Source organism: Pseudoliparis swirei, chromosome 11, assembly GCF_029220125.1.
Source record: "Pseudoliparis swirei isolate HS2019 ecotype Mariana Trench chromosome 11, NWPU_hadal_v1, whole genome shotgun sequence".
Classification (NCBI taxonomy): domain Eukaryota; kingdom Metazoa; phylum Chordata; class Actinopteri; order Perciformes; family Liparidae; genus Pseudoliparis; species Pseudoliparis swirei.
This window is the reverse complement of record NC_079398.1, coordinates 2337200-2356584: the sequence shown is the minus strand read 5'-3', so window position 1 is coordinate 2356584 and position 19385 is coordinate 2337200. Positions and strand designations below refer to the sequence as shown.

General features: G+C 45.9%; 2 protein-coding genes across 5 annotated transcripts in view; one reads left to right on the top strand and one right to left on the bottom strand.

Annotated features, from left to right (window-relative positions):
• Nucleotides 1-278: 278 nt before the first annotated feature.
• Nucleotides 279-19240, bottom strand: rtn1a (reticulon 1a). Of its 4 annotated transcripts, XM_056427181.1 has the most exons (9): nucleotides 18920-19240; nucleotides 11861-12556; nucleotides 10778-11431; nucleotides 2802-3009; nucleotides 2568-2706; nucleotides 2261-2330; nucleotides 1887-1933; nucleotides 1746-1804; nucleotides 279-1108 (listed from the first exon to the last, which is right to left on the bottom strand). In XM_056427181.1, exons 1-9 carry the CDS (start codon nucleotides 19140-19142, stop codon nucleotides 1066-1068), a joined length of 2139 nt encoding a protein of 712 aa, XP_056283156.1. In that variant the 5' UTR covers nucleotides 19143-19240; the 3' UTR covers nucleotides 279-1065. The 4 variants fall into 4 exon arrangements, with proteins under 4 accessions (XP_056283156.1, XP_056283157.1, XP_056283158.1 ...); XM_056427182.1 differs by lacking the exons at nucleotides 10778-11431; nucleotides 11861-12556; XM_056427183.1 differs by lacking the exons at nucleotides 10778-11431; nucleotides 11861-12556; nucleotides 18920-19240 and adding an exon at nucleotides 8365-8581.
• Nucleotides 1946-19385, top strand: part of lrrc9 (leucine rich repeat containing 9) — a 34264-nt gene continuing 16824 nt past the window's right edge. The window contains exon 1 of the mRNA XM_056427170.1: nucleotides 1946-2018. Coding sequence (XP_056283145.1) covers nucleotides 1956-2018 — 63 coding nt within the window. The 5' untranslated portion in view covers nucleotides 1946-1955. The remainder of the gene's footprint in view (nucleotides 2019-19385) is intronic.

Sequence of the window (19385 nt, the reverse complement as noted above, 5' to 3'; positions counted from 1 at the left end):
CATTAAACATATTTGTTTGCAACGGATGAGGCTCGTCAATCATTCTTCATTCAAACAAAGTCTCATTGTGACCCGAGGAGGTTAAATATATCCCCGCAGCGCGCTCACTGATCTACTACGAGATGAGAGGTGCGTCTGCCAGAATTCATTGGCTTGTATTTTTAGCTCATCATTCCAGGTCTCCCATCCAAAGTGTTAACACGACAAACTTAGCTTTGGTGTGACACAGAAACTCAGATTGACTCGCTGAAGTCGTCAGTAAAGGGGTTGAAGAGATGTTATACATCAAGGTACATTTATTTTTCTTATTGTAATTAAATACATGGTGTAAGTGCAAATAGTTAGAGTCCAGGGTCTAAAGAACTACAGCGTATAGTTGAACATAGTACGAAGTTGAACAGTTATTCAAACAAGCTAAATATCACCAGATACTCCTTGTCTTCATAGTAGTTGTACAACAGTACCTTAAACATGTGTATTGTTCCTTATGGTTATACAAAAGCAAAAATCTGACAATTACCACATCTAAGACTCATATTGTTAAATTATGTTGTCCTTGGAAAGACAAAAAGGAAATCATTTTTGATATTTAAATATATGGACATATACTGAGAGAAGCCCTGTCGGCTAACTAAGAAACATGAAGCAGTATTTAACATTCATGGCAGAGCACGCCTCGGGGCATTTAGCTTTTTTGTGCCAAACCATACAGTTTGTGGTAAGCACTGCAAAGCAGAAATGTAGCGTGACTTAAAAACTGCACAAAAGATATCAAATATTATTTACCCAAGGCTTGACTTCATGCACTTTAATAATAAGCAACACAAAAAAGTCAGTTTTCTTTTTTTGTTTTCTAGTCGTGTACTCGTCTACCTAGAAACAGGATGATGTATGTGTGACTGTTAGTGTTTTGACTGCTAGAGAACGGGGTGAAGGTTTCCCCAGTGGGTGAACACCAAGATGACGTAGCACTGCGCCCCACAGATGACCACCAGGCTCTTCGACGGTGATGGAGCTGCCAGGCGGAGCTGGACTGGGCTCTCAGCTGCACGGTGGGACACAGATCTACTCCTCCTTCCTCTTGGCCCCGGGGATCTTCGCTTGGATCCTGGAGAGAGAAAACGGAATTCTTATGCCACGTGTCCATCAAGGTATTCTAGCTCAAACCCAATGTTTTTGTGCTCTCTCTTTTTATGGCAGTCCACGAATCGGACCGTCATATTTGACTAAAATTGGCAAATGGATAGTGGTCAGTTCCAGCAGGGAGACAGTTTGGCATCAATGAACCTTTTAGAAATCCATAGTTTGTAACGCTAATATGTATAAAGGCAAGTCAGTTGATGAACTATTCACCCGGGGCAACATGTTACCATCTGTAGCCCCTTTTATTTATCTGAAACTGAATAATTCATAACATGAATACAGGTTATACGAGCACAGTGGCTCTTTTCAGCAACACCCTGTTTACACACAAATACCTGGAAGCTGCTCAGTATAACTGCAGGCGAGGAGCAGAGGAGTACGGGTTAAGTGCCTTGCACAAAGGCACACCAGTGGCTCGAATCAAGTTAAATTGAGTGCTGCCCGTGTTATTGTTTCCCCCTGAAGACTCCTCCCGGTCTGAACAAGGCGCGCTGCTGGATCTCTTCTTGTGTGGCTTGTTGTTCCGACGTGCTACTCGCAGCTACATTCGTTTGTATATTGATTTGAACTTTGAACAAAAGGTCTGAATGGCAAACACTCACTTCCCCACCACAGAGTTGACGTGGGTCCGTATTAGTCCCACATACTGGTCAATCTGCGCCTGAAAACAAAAGGAAAGTGACGGCTGTAAATACCAGACAACATTTCGTGAACTCTACTCATCGCGACGCTCGTATTCCTACCTGATGTTTCTCGTAGACCACCGGCATGCCGAACATGGAGACCACCGCTGTAGAGGCGTGGAGAGAGCAATGGTTAATTCTGACACTTCAGCAGGGCCTCGAGCACAGCTCGGCAGCCAACACTTATCTAAGGTAAACTGGAAAAGTCAACGGATAATGTACACGTTGGACAGTGAAGTAAACATATCCACGGCATAGTCTTAAGGGCATGTTCTACTTCTCTTTGGTACATTTGATACAATACAACTTTGTTATTTGTACTGTGTACTGAGTGTTGAACTTCTGACACAGAAAAGGCAAAGAGTGCGTGCGAGACAACAACAGTGCTTGGAAGTTTGTAGAATGAAACGCGTAGTGAGTCGGAATGACCTCACCTAGGATGAGCAGTGTCAGGCCGTTGAAGAGAGCGCCCACGTAGGTCAGCAGCCACATCAAAACAGCAAACTGAAACACACAGAGGTCATGTTTGACTCATCGTAACCGGCGTGTCCGGCAGTACAGACGTGTACGATCGGACTGCTCTGGTGTCTGGGTTCTTAGTGTTGTGAGTCAAGAAGCCCCTCTTGTGTAAGAGCCGGTCTTACACGGTACCTGAAGGTGGAGCCGTTTGAAGTTACTCATATATATCGTCATCCTTTGCTCGCGATGCTAAAAGAGAAATGAATCGAGTTGGAGGCAAACCTTTAAGGAGTCCACCAAGTCTTGTACGAGGAACAGCCTGCGGAGCTCCTTCATGCAGGTGTTGGTGTACAGGAGGATTTTGTCGGCATATTTACTAATCTGGTCCTGGGATAGAGCGATTTCGATCTCCAAGTAGGCTCTGGGAACAAAAACAGAAATGTAGACCTTTCAGTGAGTAAAAGCTCAAGAACTTTTCATGAAATCCATTATTCAACGATGTTTAATTGGACTTACTTGAACGGGTGTCCCTCATCGGTCTTCTGCACAGCCTGCAGCACAGACTTGTAGATCCTGAAGCTGATGCTGGCAGAGAGGGCCGCGAGGGCCAAGTAGGCTCCGACGCTGACCACGCTGAACTGGGTCAGCGAGAAGAGGAGCAGGAGCACGCTGCTGAACACAGCCCCGGACTGCTTCACATTCCTCCAGTAGAGCAGGTCAATTGCTGGAAGGAAAGGACAGAACAAGGACACACGGGGTTAGGACCCGAGCCCTCACTTTGTCACAAGGAGGCGGGGGCCTCCACAGACGTCTCCATTTGATTGATTGATTGAATTTCAAAGTGGATTTGGTTGCCACACATTTGGGTCAAATATCTGGAAGCTGTTCACAACCCAACGTCCTCAGAGTCCCTCGGCTGTCACGTGATCCTGTTCCTGTTCCCTAACCTCGCTTTTCATAAGGTTAAAGTGAGCTGTGGAGCTGTAGGGTGGCGTTAAGGTGTCCGAGTGATGATTTTCTAGTTCAGTTTCTTTACTCCTATATATAGCACGACCTTTGGAGAAGAAGATGCCTGACTTTCACTTGTCGAGCAAGCGTCTCGGTCTGTATTGCGACACCGCGGACCGATGTGACTTCATCTTTACCTGCCGTGTACCTTTGGTCAGTGGCATCTGGCCTGGTCTCATACGTATGCAGCAGGCAGAGGGGACTGTCTGACTCCCAATGCACACCGGCTGCTCACAACAGAATTAATGATTGACCTCCAGTGGCTCAGCAAACCCGGAGCAGAAATAGAAGCAGATAACGGTTCAATGTGACCTGGTCAGACAAGCAGATGTGTGGTCAACGATGAAAGATAACAATGCTTCAATACAGTCTGATTAATGCGGTGACATGTGCCGCTCATACAGGAACAAACCTAACACGCTGCATCGTTTTCCTTTCATTCTAACATTTTCTTCTCCTCTCCTTCGGGCCGTGGGGCCTGTAATGCAAAGCCACTCGCAAAGATGAGAGTAAGAAGTGATGACTGAGGATTAGCCCAGTGTACCAGTACAGCCGGCGTGGTCCTCCTCTGGCAGTCGTCTGTGTCGGATGGAAACACGGGCCCGTTTCCATGACAACTGGCAGCTGCCCGTTTCACCTCTGCTAAACCGGCTGCCTCGAACACTGCAGGTCTAACAGCACTACCGGGGTTTGCCATTCATTTGTTGGTACAGACACCTGGATATCCTTTACGTCGCCTCAGGAGGCGAGCAGAACCGGTATGTTAATGTCAACTTGTGTGCCTGTGAAGATGAGAAAATCGTAGCTGAGGTCTCGTGGGTGTCTTACTCTTTCTCTCTGAGCTGTACGCCTGCCTGCTCTAATTTTAGCTGTGGAGCTGTGAGCGGCAGAGTGATGACGGCCATCTTTACTCTCCACTAAAAGACGTCTGAGAATGCCAAAAGGGGGGCAGGCTTAACCTGGGCGACGGAAGAACAGCCATGACAAAGTGAATCTCTGCTACCCGCACCGACCTTCCCTACACTAAAAAAAACAAAAACAAATTCTTATCAGAAACCAATAGTGACTTCCTGCACCCCCTCCCACCTCCACGATCAAATCAAAGACAATCTTCATTCAGAAGCGGTGAGAACGGGATCCCCGTGCCCTCGCTGCCGCACATGCACCACTCCCCACAGAATCTATTGTTGCTGCCGTCCCTGACCGACTCTCCAATATGGCGACTGATTTGCATGGGGATGCTCGCATACAAATACTGGCAGGCACAGGTAGCGCAGACGGCAGCTTTAAACAACGCGGACACGTCGACTACAGACGGGTGAGTGGCGGCGCCGGCCACCGTGCCTTGGGATGCGCCGCACAGGCCGCCCGCAGACTGGAAAGCTTTAGCGAGTGCAGTAGAAGAATGTACTGACCTGTGGCTCCCATGGCTGAACAGGGAAAGAGGCAGCTGCTTTATCCAGGGACAAAAGGAGAGCACTAAAGGGGGAGTCGCCCCCTGCACAGGAGGGGAGGGGCCACAGCCACACCAGCAAATCAGCATCCGGCTGTGCAGGGCGACTGAGACGGGGAGGATGGGAGGATGGGTGTCTATGGGGTGCGGTTGCCAAAGAATCACATTGCAAGCCAGCACACACACACTAAAACACACACTCTCTCTCTCTGTCTCTCTCTCTCTCTCTCTCCCTCTGGCTTTAACTGCAGCCCCGTGACGTGTGACACAGACTGCCAAGCAGTGACTTTAAGAAAAGACTGAATCTAAATGAAAAAAGAAACCAGAGTCCTTCTCATGTGACTTATTGAGCGAAAGATGAGACCACTAGCGTAATACTGCATGCTCATAACCGCGCAGACTGTCGCCATATTCAACTCCTCCATTAAAATGCTTCGGTGGGAAGGATCTAATAATAATAATCATTTATTTTATATAGCGCTTCTCAAGGCACCCGAAGTCGCTTTCCAGAGTGCAGAGTCCAGTGCAGAATCTACGGAGCACCTGCCTGATGCAGTTACCATAGTTACCATGCTCCATTTTCTCTCCACTACTCACTGAGAGAGGAAGGAAGGGGAGGGGGGGGTGGAGAGAGACTCTTGCTCTGAATCTGGGGAATCGGCAGCAAATGATGTGCCGCTCCACCCCGACACATGAAGACAGCCTCTCCCTTTATTGCCGAGCGCAGAAGGACAAAGGCAGCGGAAATGGGAAAGATGGTGTGTTGTTAAAGGGGCTTCAAGAATAACCAATTAAAATCTGACTCAGATTTGTACAAATCTGAGTTTGTAATGTGGCGGATTGAAGAAGAAGAAAAATGCCCATTTATTTGGCGCCAAGTGACAGTTGTTAACATAAAGCTTGATAATCATGTTAAGACATGCACCAAATGCAAAATGCAGTTAGTTTGATAGTAGCAACAAAATGACAGTTAAATGTAAGATTGATTGATTGATTGATTGATATATTTTTGTATTTGCAGAGTACACACAGGTACAAAAACAAATTAAAAGAAAGGAAAGGATGAAAAGAAAGCATAACATGAGGAAGAGAAAAAGAAAAAAAAAACCCCCGACTATGCCCGAGAGGCTGGTGAAGTGTGGGAAAAAAAAACACACAACAACAATACACATTTTTTTTAGACATTGCAAAACAGAGGGTAGGGGGGGGAGGTAATCCAACAACTGGGTGATCTAAGCCCATCCATTGGGGGCAGAAGGTAACCAGCACCGACAAGCAGTTAATCAGTTAAATGTAAGACATGTAAACATTGAACCAGAGGAAGGACCGGTAATGAGCTCCGCTTGTTGATTTGATTCTTGACTTTGACATTAAACAAATCCAATGAGCAAAAACCAAACCACATGATGTACACCAATGACACTATGATCCCTCTCCTCCTTTTCTGGAGTGAAACTAGTTTAGCTCGACCTCATTAAATCACTGAAGACATCCTTTTGACCTCAATCAAGCCATCAGCCAGAGCGAGCACACTTCTGCTGCCAACAGATGTGGAACTTGAGTCTCGGACTTGGAACTTGAGGATGAGGAGTCAAATTTATTATCAGTGATAGTTCTGTTTTTCTTTTTAAGTCCGAGTCACAAGCTCTATCAAACGCTCCAACTAGTGTAGACGGAGATATCTCAGCAAACGCACAGCTTGTCCAACATGAACAAACGGGGCCAGTTAACCACAAGCGTCCCAACCACCTTGGTTCTAGAATGAGCTTATTCTCTCAGACCTCTCAGGGTTCGTACGGTCATGGAAAAGCTGGAAAGGTCATGGAATTTTAAAATGGTCATTTCCAGGCCTGGAAAAGTCATGGAAAAAACTTAAATCATCAAAGTCATGGAAATTTGTTAGAATCACATGTTCATTTACGCCGAGTTTGAAATAATTAATATGTTTTTTAAAGAAAGATGCTCAAAATATAAGCCGGCGTACGCTCTCAATACGCAACATTTTCTAAATTGTTCATGTTTATACCGAGATTTCAGTTTGGTCATGGAAATTTGGTTTAAAGTCCTGGAATTCCATCGGTCAAAATGTGTAAGAACCCTGTCTGTCATTTCACTTATTTTAATAGATCTATGCCTGCATCCATATCTCCAGCAGGAAGTCACCAAGTTGTCAGAACACCAGATCTATTCCCGTCTTTCTGAACTGTCTCGAAGTTTAATTATCAAAGACAAACTTTTGCCACAGAAACCAAATACGGATTTGTTTCCTAAATGCTCAAATTTGTAGACACTAAATGCACCAAATACCGCAGCAGAGTTTCTAGATGCTAACGTATGTTTATGTAAGTGAGAAACTGATGCACGCAATACGATAGAACTGGTTCTGCTGTTGCAATGAAACATATCATCTTAATTGTGTTATCTGTGTGGTTTTGAGACTCATTATGCCATAATATTTAAGATTAAACAGACTTAAGATAGTCATTCGATGCATTAATGAGGCATTCCCAGTCACGAGTATATGTGTGGGGCATGCGTTAGAAGAGCTGGCTGCTGTCATCTTGTGTCCTGTTTGACTAAACAGTCCATGTCTGTATCGTTGTTTGATGATTCTCGAGTCACTGCATGTGCAGTGAGAATGACTAAACTCAAAAACGTCTGTAGCTTTGAGGCGATTCATCCGCAGAGACAAATCTGCTCAATTTGATCCTATACTGTTTTCGCTACATCAGCTTAACGTGATGCGTTCAGGTCGGCTATGTTACAGTCAAATGAAAGAGACGGTGACTCTAGGATAATGACGAATGTGGCTCATCATCAAGGTTACTTTTACAAAGCGGCGCATTCACAATCGGTGACTGTCTCTGTTGCGATACTTAAAGCGATCACACTCCCATTGTGAGCCGAAGCTAAGATGATGGCAGACAATGAACCCCCGACCAGTGTGGAGGAGGGGACGCCATTTTCTCTCTCGGCCCCTTTCTGCGAGCCCTCCATGCTATGGAAACGGACAGACGGAGGACGCTCTTCTCCAGGCCCAGTCTCCGCATGGCGCCGTGGCGGCCGAGGAGACGGGGTTGATGTAATCGGGATGGGTGTGCCCTGGTTACCATGGAGACACTCTGTCAATGCCGTCCCTCCCGATACTCTCACTGCCTCGTTCCGCAAAAAAAAACGAGCATACGCCATACGAGAGCAAAGTGGGGAGGGTGACACGCCTCAGTCCACAGCGCAACGCTGGCGTCCATACGAGCTCGCACCCGACACCGATGGCGTCCAGCACATTTTCAAAACATCCACCAGCCTCTCTCGCCCCCATCTACTCTTATTTTACAAATTTTTTTTTCCACATGCAGCAGAGGATCAGTCATCAGGGCGTGTCCGCGGGAAAGGAGGTGCAGGGGAAAAAACACCGCCGTTTGATTCCCCCAACGCATGACAAATACAGTTAGATGGCAAATGTACACATGCAAAGCACACACGCACACACACGCTCATGAACACACACCAACGGAGTCATTAATATTTGACCTACATGCGGAGATAACAGTCCCTCCTCTCTCACAGCCACACAACGCAGACAGACCGATGAGGAGATGACAGTAAACGCATCAGTACCCTGGCCCTTCCAGCCGCTCCAGGAGCTCTCCTTCTTGGTCACGTCTGCAGCGGCCTGCATGCTGAGGATCACTTATGTCCCTGTTCTTTTGCTCAGTGCGGTCTCCGTTTCCTTCTTCGTCTCCCTCTTCAGTAGCACCGACTCACTCGCTCATCCAAGAAAGGCATGAATGGCCAACAAAAAAAAGGATGCTGGAGATAGGCTGAGATGACAGAGCGGGAGGAAGGGAGGGAGGGAGGAAAGGTTTCCAAGGTGCTGCCGGCTCGTGGAGCTCACAGACTGATGCTTGCAAGCAGCGATGGCTTAAAAAGGAGGAGAGGGGGAAATGCGTGTGTGTGTGTGTGTGTGTGAGCTGGGGGAGGGGGGTCAAATTGTAAACGCCACACCACAGTAGCTGCTGCAGCAAACCATCCATGCAATGATTAAGAGAGAGAAAGGGTGGGTTTGGATTGTTTTGTTTTCTTGAAATGAAAGGAACGCTAGCTTTCACAATAAAAGCCCGAACAGAGCATCAGAACCGACTGGTGATGGCGGGGAGCAGTGGGAGGGTTATCCCACATATATTTCCCTTTTCAGATCGTTAGATTTATTTTCAGTATTACAGAACAATATTTATTGGTGCAATTAATAATGTAGGCTATAAATATGGTTTGTAACAGTGGTCGTTTTAATAGTCTGTCATGTTGCATACCAGATGGGGCGCAGTAGCAGTGTTTTCTGAAGGTTGAAAATAGCTGGACTTGGGGCCATGTGGCTAAGGAAAAATATGGCAAACATCCAGGTTATTTATTTGTACAGAACAATAAAAAGGTTATTGTCATGTAAATAGCTGTTTCCACTTTGAGTCACTGATAATTGAAGAGGCTAAGTGCTTGCAGTTTAATAATTCATAATGAGAGACACTGCATTACAGCACAATGTTCCTTATTTAGTGCCCTGAGGACGTGTTTGTGATTTATAATGCAAAAGGTCTTGTAAAGAGAACATAGGATGTTCATAAAAGCAGTGCAATAGAAATAGTGCTGAGCAGAAAACAACCCCTTTGCAGTTACGTCATTTTTCAATCTAATCAAAGCTATTAGTCGTCCCCCCCCCCCCCCCCCCCCCCGACAGCCACACCTCCTGCTCACTGCAGCCTTGACATGCTTCATTGCCAATAACAACCAAGAAATTACACTATATATAAATATAAATATCCCTGAACCAGTTTGAAGATGCTCTCCCATCACTGTTTCTATGGCAACTGACATGGAAGTGCACCATGAAAACAATAACTGCTGGTCTTCAACATAGCAGCCATGACAAAGGTATACTGCGCCCCCTAGTGGTGGAGAAAAATACACATGACCTGCTTTTTTAGCATTTCCAGAACCTTCTTATAGTCCGAGTAAACAAAACAAGGACCGTTTCAGTTGTGAGACTGACTTCATCGTCACATTCTGCTGGACCAGGGTGCATTAGTAGCTGAGTTTCAGGAAACCAAAGCCAAACAACACTCATTAAGATGTTATTTTGTCAGTTCTGTATGTAGTGAAATTCAAGAGGAAGCTTTCAAAGCTCCAAGTAGGACGGTGCCCCAGTTCTGACTTCATAGGATTATGTAAACCTGATGTTTACAGGGACAGAGAACAGCCAAGAGAAGTCAAAATACTCATGGCGGCCCCAGCCAGCATCGCCAGTATTAACTCCTGCTTACTGCAACTGACATCTCTGATGTATCTAAAGACAGAGGGATGTTTGTAGTCAGATGTAGAAAGTGTTTTTTCCTCAACATATGAAATTCCATAATTTGAGAGAGTAATGTTTACAAATTTAGACAGCGTGCTTTTTGAGTTTGTCACCATGAATGATCAAATATGTGAATCAATGCATTCTCACTGCTTTCTTTTTCCTTCTCAAACGTACCACCAGGGGGAAGTAGACCTCAGGAAAATACGTCACCCACACAGTCAGCAGTGGAACATATCCATCTCTCTCAGCTATCCTGTTTACTTCCCCAGCCTCGTCAACAAAACAGTGCCCTAGCACACCATGCAGCTAGCATCCAGAAGGTAAACAAACGCAAGCACCGCGTTAGTGACTTGATTACAACTATGTCAATCATTATCATTCTTTACGTTCATCTCTTTCTATCCCTAGCTATTATGAAGGAGGTTTGAAGCACAAATGCACATGCGATAGCTGTTTTAATTCGGCCAGAAAGACATCAGAATATGCAACGCTACAGAATATGCAACGCTACCTGTTCCACAGCACTATTTCTGGATAGCAGCTTTTAAGCCAAGGTGAAACCACTGTAACAATGAAAAGATTACATGACATGTTCTGTGAAATTATATAATTGTATGACTTGTATCCTTTAGAAAACAACTTATTTGTGCAAAAGAGAAAATCAATATTTTTAAGACTGACCTTTTTGTTTATCAAAGCCCTGCAGGAAGGCAGCGGGCTTTCCGAGGTCTCCTCTGCCCTCATTGGTGGGCTTGTGCATCTCCTCCTGGTGGGCGCAACGAACCTCTGGGGGCACGGCAGCAGTCGGTGGCTTGGGCTTGCTGCTGCGGTCCTCCTCTGTTTTCACCGGGGTCTTGACCGTTTCTGTGATCGGGGGCTCGGCCGGCGCCGCCTCAGCCGTACTTCGGGGGAGGACGGCGCTGGGAACCAGGGGGGAGGGAGGGCATACTCCCTGTTTGGGGTCACTGAAGCCCTGCTCTCTCTTTGGGCTCTCTTCAGACGCAGACTCATTGAAGAGATCGCTGTCGAGCTCTGCCTCTCTCTCCTCCCTCAGAATGCTGTAGGCTGTGGTCAGAGCGTGGTTGCCTGCTGGGCCGAAACCACCCTTGGCTGCTGGGGGATTGTCAAAGGGGTTGTTAGGCGGGCTGGAAGTGCCCTTGCTTTTAGGCGGCTGGACAAATGGGTTGCTCGTGGCCTTTGGAGGCTCCTCAGACACCAGCTCAATCTCTGAGTCGCCAGACTCGGCGCTGCTGCCATCGTGCTCCCTGCGGCCGGCCTTGGTGCTCGGACTCCTTTTGGAAGCCTTGAACATGTCATGGGGAGGGAATTCTTTTTCTGTTCACAAAGAAATGCAGAGAGAGCATTCAGGTCTTCATTCACATGACAGATTCAGACAGAGTGTATGCACATACAACTTAAAGCCATTTTGAAAAAAAAGAAGAAATAACAGTCTTCCTCTGACAATTCAAATGTTTTCTTGCTCAATTCAACTTTTCTGCTGCAACCTCACTTCAAGTCAACATCATCTGCAAGAAAAATAGCTGCTCTGAAGTAGTTTATTCTTTTCTCAAGTATGATGGGATAAAAACATGCATTCCCATGTGATTATTTTACCATAAATAGTGTCTTCATTGATTTTACAGACTAAAATATACTGATATTTCAATATGAAATTACATATACCACGATGGAGGATTTTATCTACATCCCCTACTTCTATGTCTGACAAGGTGTAGCAGGTGGTTGAGTGTGTGCTGTGCCTACGTGTTGGTGAAGCATTGGGAGTGGAGGCAGGGCTGTCATCTTCTGGCTCTGATAGCGTCACAGTGGGAACCCCCTGCAGGCCCACACTGAGGACGTTCTCACGCTCAGACACACTGATTGGAGGTGCGAGTTGCTGCAGCGCAGTCTGGACCATTTGAGGATGGGACTCGGTCAAAGTGATCTTCACCGGGCTGGCCGTCTGCGGGGTTCCACCTAGGTTACGGTAGGAGCGGTAATCTGACAGCTCTTCATCGGATGGCTCTTCCACGTAGGGGAAAGAGTGGGAGCCCAGTGCTGAGCTTTCCTCTTCCTCGTCATCTCCTCTGTGATTTCTTTCCATGTAGCTGCCCAATGAGTCATGACCAGTTGAGCCTGTGTCCACCAGGCTGTGCTGGTCTTGACGCTCATCCCCGTGGCTAATGTCCATGTAGTTGTAGGATTCGGTCTTATCTGAGCCAAACAGAGGTCTTGGCATGTCATCAGCCAGGTCGGATGTCATCTTGGAGCTGAAGCTATAGGGGTCGCTGGAGAAGGGATCCAGGGCAGAGGAGCCAGAAGAGGGCTTAGAGGGTTTCAGGTCATCCGACAGGTAGGAGGCTTCCTGACCTGATGTGAAGCTCTGATTTGACATCAGGGAAGTGTAGACATCCCTATCGTCGTTCATCGGCGTCCTAAACAGGCCGGACATGGGGTCATCTACAGAAATTGACAGGAAGAGAAAGAACTGAAACTCGTGATGTTACAGACTGAAAAGGCAGAATGACAACAGCATCTGTGACGCGCTCGAATCAAATCCGCTTGTCCCTAAACTTTATTCATCCAGTTGAACAAGACTATGCTTCAGGTGCTGCTGCCAACAAGAGGGGCTGTGGCACTCTGAGGGCGGCACAGTCAGACTGGGTGCTCGGCTGTGAAGATCAGGGAGGCAGCAGTAACAGAGGGTCCTTGTACCCAGTGTGGGACAAAGAGCGATTGTTCAGACCCCGAACACCAGAGTGCAACAACCAGAGTCTGTTCTAAATCATGCAGGCAAAGGGCTTTCTTCTCGTCACATATCTCCTCTGACAACTTGGTGTCATGAAAACAAACATACACGTAAAATATGAACAATACACTGGATGTGCAAGCTACCCTCTACAGAAAATAAAAAAGCTTCAGCTACTACACTAGATTGACAGAACTCTTCCCTATTAAATTTCACAGCAAAAACCCAGCATGCATCTCTGTGGCATTCAACACATGCTACATGGAAATGATACTAGTTACAATCATACTGTTGTGCTAAGAATGCACAACCAACAGATGTTAGTGTGAATGTGTGTGTGTGCTCTGCTGTAAAATATCCCTCAACATTTCACTGAATAATTTCTTACAATGCTGCAGCAAAACATTAAGGATACTTATATTACATATACCTGCACAGGAAGAGACCGACTCAGTAGGGATGTTATTTCAAATGATCAGGTCAGAAGTCAAGGTCAAGTCAGTCAGACTTGTTTTCTTTAAGTAATGCAACTCCAAAAACAAACACATACCGTCTAATGTGACTACACCACCACTGATGCTGACATGTACAAGTCAGAGTTTATACTCCACACCCTGAGCTCCGCCTCCTGCTCTCTGGCCCTGCTTCTCCCAGGGCAGCGGTGGTCCTATAAATAGGCTGGGTCCAGCTGCTGGGCTGGATGAGGGGGGCAGACTTAAAATAGTAACTTAGGGTTCGCTCTGGAGGATGCAGAATGACTGACGGAAGACCCGACGGGTCAGGACGTCCTGTCCCTCCCTCCGCTTCCTCTGAAAAGCCCCACCACCCTTTCCTTCTGCTGTCCTTCCAACTGCTGCTCCTTCATCGTCATTAACAATACATCGTACCGCCGACGTGACACGGAGGAAAAGCAAAGCAGGCCCACGCTCTTGAGCTGCGGATTATTTAGCATCTAAAAGACTCAAATGTCTTGTAGATCAAGCCGGATGCAAAATGGACGGACAACGTCGTTGAGACTTCAGTTCAGTGACATAAATGCCCTTGATGCACTGCTAAAGTCAACCGATGTATAATCCTCTTAGTGTACGACCATCGCGTAGGTCACGTCCGCCATTACCCCGGCAACACTATCATCATCTTACATTCGCCGATACACTGCACAGAAACCATACTGGGCAGATGTGGGAAGGAGTTAGAGCCACAACGAACTGTGAAGAGCGGTGATCTCAGGAGCTGTGAACCGCCAGTAATCCTGTTGACTGTGGACAACACCCCCCACCCCTTCCCTCTCCATCATCCTTTTCTTCAAGCCAACACAACAACTCGGCAGCGGTTGCTTTCGGCATCTGTGACAAAGTTGGTTTGTTGAAATTAGGGGCATTTTGAATCTGTTGACATGGAGTAGCACATAAACACTGGAGAGAGAGAAAACGCACGGTGGAAAACGAATGCTTTGCTGCATTCAGATGGGATTGGATGTGACAGCAGAGGAATCCTCAGCTCCCGCTGTAGCCACACAACAGAACTAGAACGGGCACTCGGTAGAGCGCATACCTTCGCATATCACAAGATTGGGCATTGAATTATGAACATGTTGGCATTAGTTGCATGCCAATTGGATATAAATTGACGCTATGGTAAAAAGAAGATGTTGACCTTGTCATGCCCTTGACCTTTGACCCGATCGACCCCAAAATCTAATCAAATGGTCCCCGGATAATAACCAATCATCCCACCAAATTTCATGCGATTCGGTTTAATACTTTTTGAGTTAGTAACACACATACAAATAAATAAATAAATACACGGCGATCAAAACAATTTTCAATGCGACGGTAATGATGTCACTGAAGGGATGGCGCAATGAATCCGTCCTGGTGGATGTGTTGGGAAGGGCAGTCCTTTAGAAACTAATGCATCCTGACAATCTCTGCTACGCCAAGACTCGGCTCCTAATTATCGGGCTACAGACTCAGGTGCGCTCAGACGATATTAAAAGAGCCGGAGTGGCAAAATTAATTCATTGCCACTTTGAAATGAAGGGGTTTACGCATTTGAAGACGCTTACTGACCCACTGCAGTTATTCAATATGGTATAAAATAAATAAAGCAATGTGATAACAGAAAGGGATTTTAAAATCGATGACATTTTTTTGCAAGTCTAGCAGCCAGGAGACTTTCAAAGGACCTGTCTGTCAGTTGGTGTTGTCCAAGTAGACACCGTCGGTAATCCCATCAGTAGTTTAGCTTTACTTTTACACATCTGTTAATCTACTGCAGTGTCACGATTCCATTACTCTGTCCATGACCCCCTTTGACTGGTGTTACCTTTCCGGAGCGCTCTTTCATTTCATGACTGAGTGGAAACTAATCCATCAAGATGCTTACTTCATGTGATCTTCTTTCAAAGCCATCTGTGCCTTTGAGGTTGAATAATATGCTGCAGCTTGATCGTTGTAGGTATAAATTGTCCCTTGTACTGGGAACTGCACAACACTTTCTTCCTAAAGATAAAAAATAAAATACGGAAATAGATTTCAAAACATGGATTTTGCAAAGAAATACTGAATGAAGTGCACATTTTATGACACATTTAAATTAGCCGGTAACACGACTTGGAGAAAGCCTGGGAGATGACAAAAAACACCCAGACTATTACAGCTTGCCTTCTTTCTCCTTTTATTTGGTGTACAATTTATTTTGAAATGTTGACATAAATATGTTATTTGAAGGTACATTGATGTATACATTATGTTCTCTAGAGAGTGATGCATGTTTAGATGTTCTAAACCAAGTCCCTTGCTAGTTAAACTGTCACCCAATTTGACTGTTAATGGTCTCTGGCTTTAAACACTTAGATTATGAAATTTATTTTCCTAATGTATTGATTACAAAATCCTTGGCAGAACAACGACATGAATACACACTAACTATCCCACTTTAAAAAGAAGATAATGGAGAGCGCAAAGACAGTCTATACTCAGAGCTGAGGTACAACACGACGACTAGCAGAGGTCGATGGGAGAACAGCCGTGCCGAGGGATTACACTGCCCTGAGCGGCATTGATCCAAGACGATGAGGACCCACAATTATTGTAAGAAACGTCGGTGTATCCACCGACTTAAAAAAACACAAAGGCCACAAAGGACAGATGTTGTTGTCGGAGCAGTCTTTTTCAAAGATAAATCAATGTTAGAGGCAGTTAAAATAAAAGATAATCTGCCCCTGTTCAGTATTTGAAGTCGTAGTACGTACAGTATATGTGTTCCGCTGTATTGATCATCTTTCTCTTGGATAGAGCTTTCTGGATGAATGGAGCGGCTGTGGGAGGATCCAGACTGATTGTCTGCAAGCTGTCTGCTTTGGGTCAAAGCTGTCGATTCAGTGCGACTTTGGATTGGCGTTTCACTTTCATTGAACAGGCACGAACAGTCGTTAAAGAGTACAAACGCAGGCGGGAACGCAACCACAAATAAGCTGGACTTTATTGTTTAAAAGTGTTGCTGCTGGGAGAAGCTCAGGGATTACTTTGTGTCCACAGGCTAGAGAGCTGGACTGAGGCAGTCAAACTGTAAACTTTATGTTTGGCTTTCAAATGTTTTCAGTGTTAACGCAGGGGAAGAAAAGACACGATAAATTATGATTCACCGATATAATGATGATAGCAAGATTGCTTTGTTTTTGTCCGCTGCATCGGGGCCTTTCGAGTGCAACGCTTTTATAACTCGGCATTAGCTGATTGGTCCTGGAGGCCGATGATGAGAGATTTGATTGGAAACCTGGCAGGTAACACTGAGCACTCTAAATCATCCACAGCAGACACACTAGCTGGTGTTCACCCTTTAAGCCGTATTTAATTATGTAAGGTGCTGGACAACACATTTCTAACCACAATAGCGACCTGAAGTACATGCAAACTCTGACTCCCACCTGGGAGCTCTCCGCTGACAGCGGCTGCTGCGTGAGTGCTTTTGCCAAGCGTCAGATACTGAACTGAAGGTATTTGTGACAGAAAAGAAGAAAGTTCTTTGTATTTCCTGTTTTTTCCTGACAGCCTGGCTGAACTAACCGCCTTCTCCTCACAGCCGTGCCTCTCTTGCCATTAAGCTACTCTCCCCCTCCTCATCCTCCTCCTCCTCCACCCGTGTTCTATCTTGCATCTTTATCATCCAGTCTGAAAAGACCTGCTGTGCCCTCTGGGAACAGGAGCTGAAGGCACACATGCACTGTGCTGGCTGATGCAGTCCAGTGGAGTCCACTAAGTGCTTTCCTTATTTGACAGATATGGAACAGACCCAGCCAGACATATGCTGTCTCATCTTTGTCCCTGATGATATGCTGAAATGGAGAGAAGTCTAATCCACCTGTCAGGGTCTGGATTGTGTTGCAGACTGTTTATCGTGACAATGTGATGAAGTAACTAATAGAATGCACCGTCATGAGTTACAAAGAGCATGTGGGGGGTGAACAAAGGATGTCGAGATGTTTGTGTGCAATATGAACTTAGTTGTTTACTTCTCAGACAGCAGGGGAGGCTATTAGACACGCCATGTGCTTCAGAGAAAATGTGGGATTTTCACAGCAAACGTAGACCTTGTCATGATTCAGCAATATCTTCCGCAACTTTATTTCTCATGTCTCTCGAAGCTTTGACAGGATGTGTAACTTTTTAGGATAAAATAAGCTGTACTGCACTGTCTTTGATCTAAGTTGACGGTTCTGTCTTGTTGTAATTGTATAGAGCTCAAATCAGCATTATCGCCATCCTGCAGGGAGATTAATGTTGTGAACAAGATTTAAGATGGGGATAGATCATTTACATGGAGAGGCAATTATCGACATCTTGTGGAGTTACTACTTTACAATCCATACTGTTTAAAGGCCAAACGTGTTTGCTTCCCTTAGTTACACTAAATCTTTGCATTTCCCCGCCAAAAAATATTATTTTAGCAGAAGGGTTTGTTGGAAGTGATGAATGTCTTTCACAAAGCTCAGAATAGACCGTAACATGTCTGGTCAAGAGAAAAATGTCCCGTCTGCCCTGCAAGATGTGATGAGGTCGGCACTCTTCCCACCAAGAACACAAGTGACAGAGAGGATTACTTCACTCTGGCATGGAGTCACCGCAATAAGAGACAGACATTTTTGTTGTTGAGGAAAGCCAGACCAAACAGTTTATCCTTTCACATATATGTTACATGCTGCTTTAAAATGATAATGTGTGTGTGTAGCTTTTGTACTGTACGGACCGAAGCAGCCAGATGAGAAAAGCCTAAGAGGAGACTATAGGTGGCGATTTCTTTTTTTAAACATCTCCTCATGAATTTTTCAGTGACTTCGTGAATGAAAGTGCAAGGCTCTCGTTTTGCTAGCCAAGCGAATAGTGAGCCCTGTTCTTCCAGGATTAAAAATAGCAGCAACAACCGAGCTGTGCTGAGGAGAGTGGCGGACCGAGAACCCAGGTCTGCATGATGTTCCTACAGAAAGCACTTCCTCCAGTGTAGGCGGCATCAGGAGGAAGAGCATTTTTGGTCGAGTCTCGTTCTGTTGATAAACTATGAGATTGACTCATGTTCAGCTCGTCCTCATTTATCTACGCCACCATGCCAAGAATACAGGTAGTTCATGGAGGATGGATACAGGCCTACATGTGGGGGCTGCGACAACAATGAACGTTGAGGCCATTGAAAGTTCAGCAGGCTCTTGTGGATGCTGCTTAATCTCCTCAGCCAGAGACCTGTGTGGACTGGAGGGAAACAACGTCTGAATAAATCTGAGTTTTAAAGATGTCATATATCTTGTGACCGCTGATTTACTGTTGTCTTATAGAAGTTACTCGCTCGCCTTCTGTGTTTTCGAGCCCAGAAGTTGTAACTCCGCAGAAAGACAGACGGGGAAACGCTGAATCTGTGACAACCGGGCTCGGCGCGGCGTCTCTCTCCCGGTGTTGACAGCGAAACGCCGGTGTGGGTTTTGTCAAAAGGTGTCAAAGATTTAAAAATAATAATAATAATAATAATGTGGCTGAAATGCTATAAATGGGTAAATATCGCGACTTAACTGCCAGCTTTACCTGTAGATGCAGTTTCCATAGCAACGGGAGGCTTTTTCCCGTCGTCCTGGAGAGAATGAGACTGTTGATCCCGTTCGCCCGACGGCTCGTCGCCTCTCGGTTTACGGTCCTCATGTAGGTCGCTCAACCGGGCCGGCGTGTTCCCAAACGGGCCGTTCCTCTCATAGTCATCCCCGAACCACCTCCCCTCCGAACCGAGCTCCTCGCCGGGCTGAGCGGACATGCTTTTTCCTGTTATCGGACAGAAGAGATAAGAGCTAACGGTGCACGGCTTCTTCTTCTACTTCTTCGCCCTCTTCTTCTTCTTCTTCTTCTCCTTCTTCTGTGCCAGGTCTGTTATTGAAGCGGCGGCAACCCTTTTGAGCGAGAAATGGGTGACGGAGACAAACACATACAACAACTCGGCTCTCGGCTCGCGCCTGTCAACTGGGTTCGCGTTCGGCGGTCCGTCGTGGGTTGAGAGGAG

Coding starts and splice junctions, on each gene's coding strand:
- rtn1a (XM_056427181.1), bottom strand. CDS start 19,142: ATGTCCGCTCAGCCCGGCGAGGAGCTCGGTTCGGAGGGGAGGTGGTTC. Junction 12,557..18,919: donor TATGGAAACTGCATCTACAG/GTAAAGCTGGCA, acceptor CAATTTCTGTAG/ATGACCCCATGTCCGGCCTG. Junction 2,707..2,801: donor GATGAGGGACACCCGTTCAA/GTAAGTCCAATT, acceptor TTTTGTTCCCAG/AGCCTACTTGGAGATCGAAA.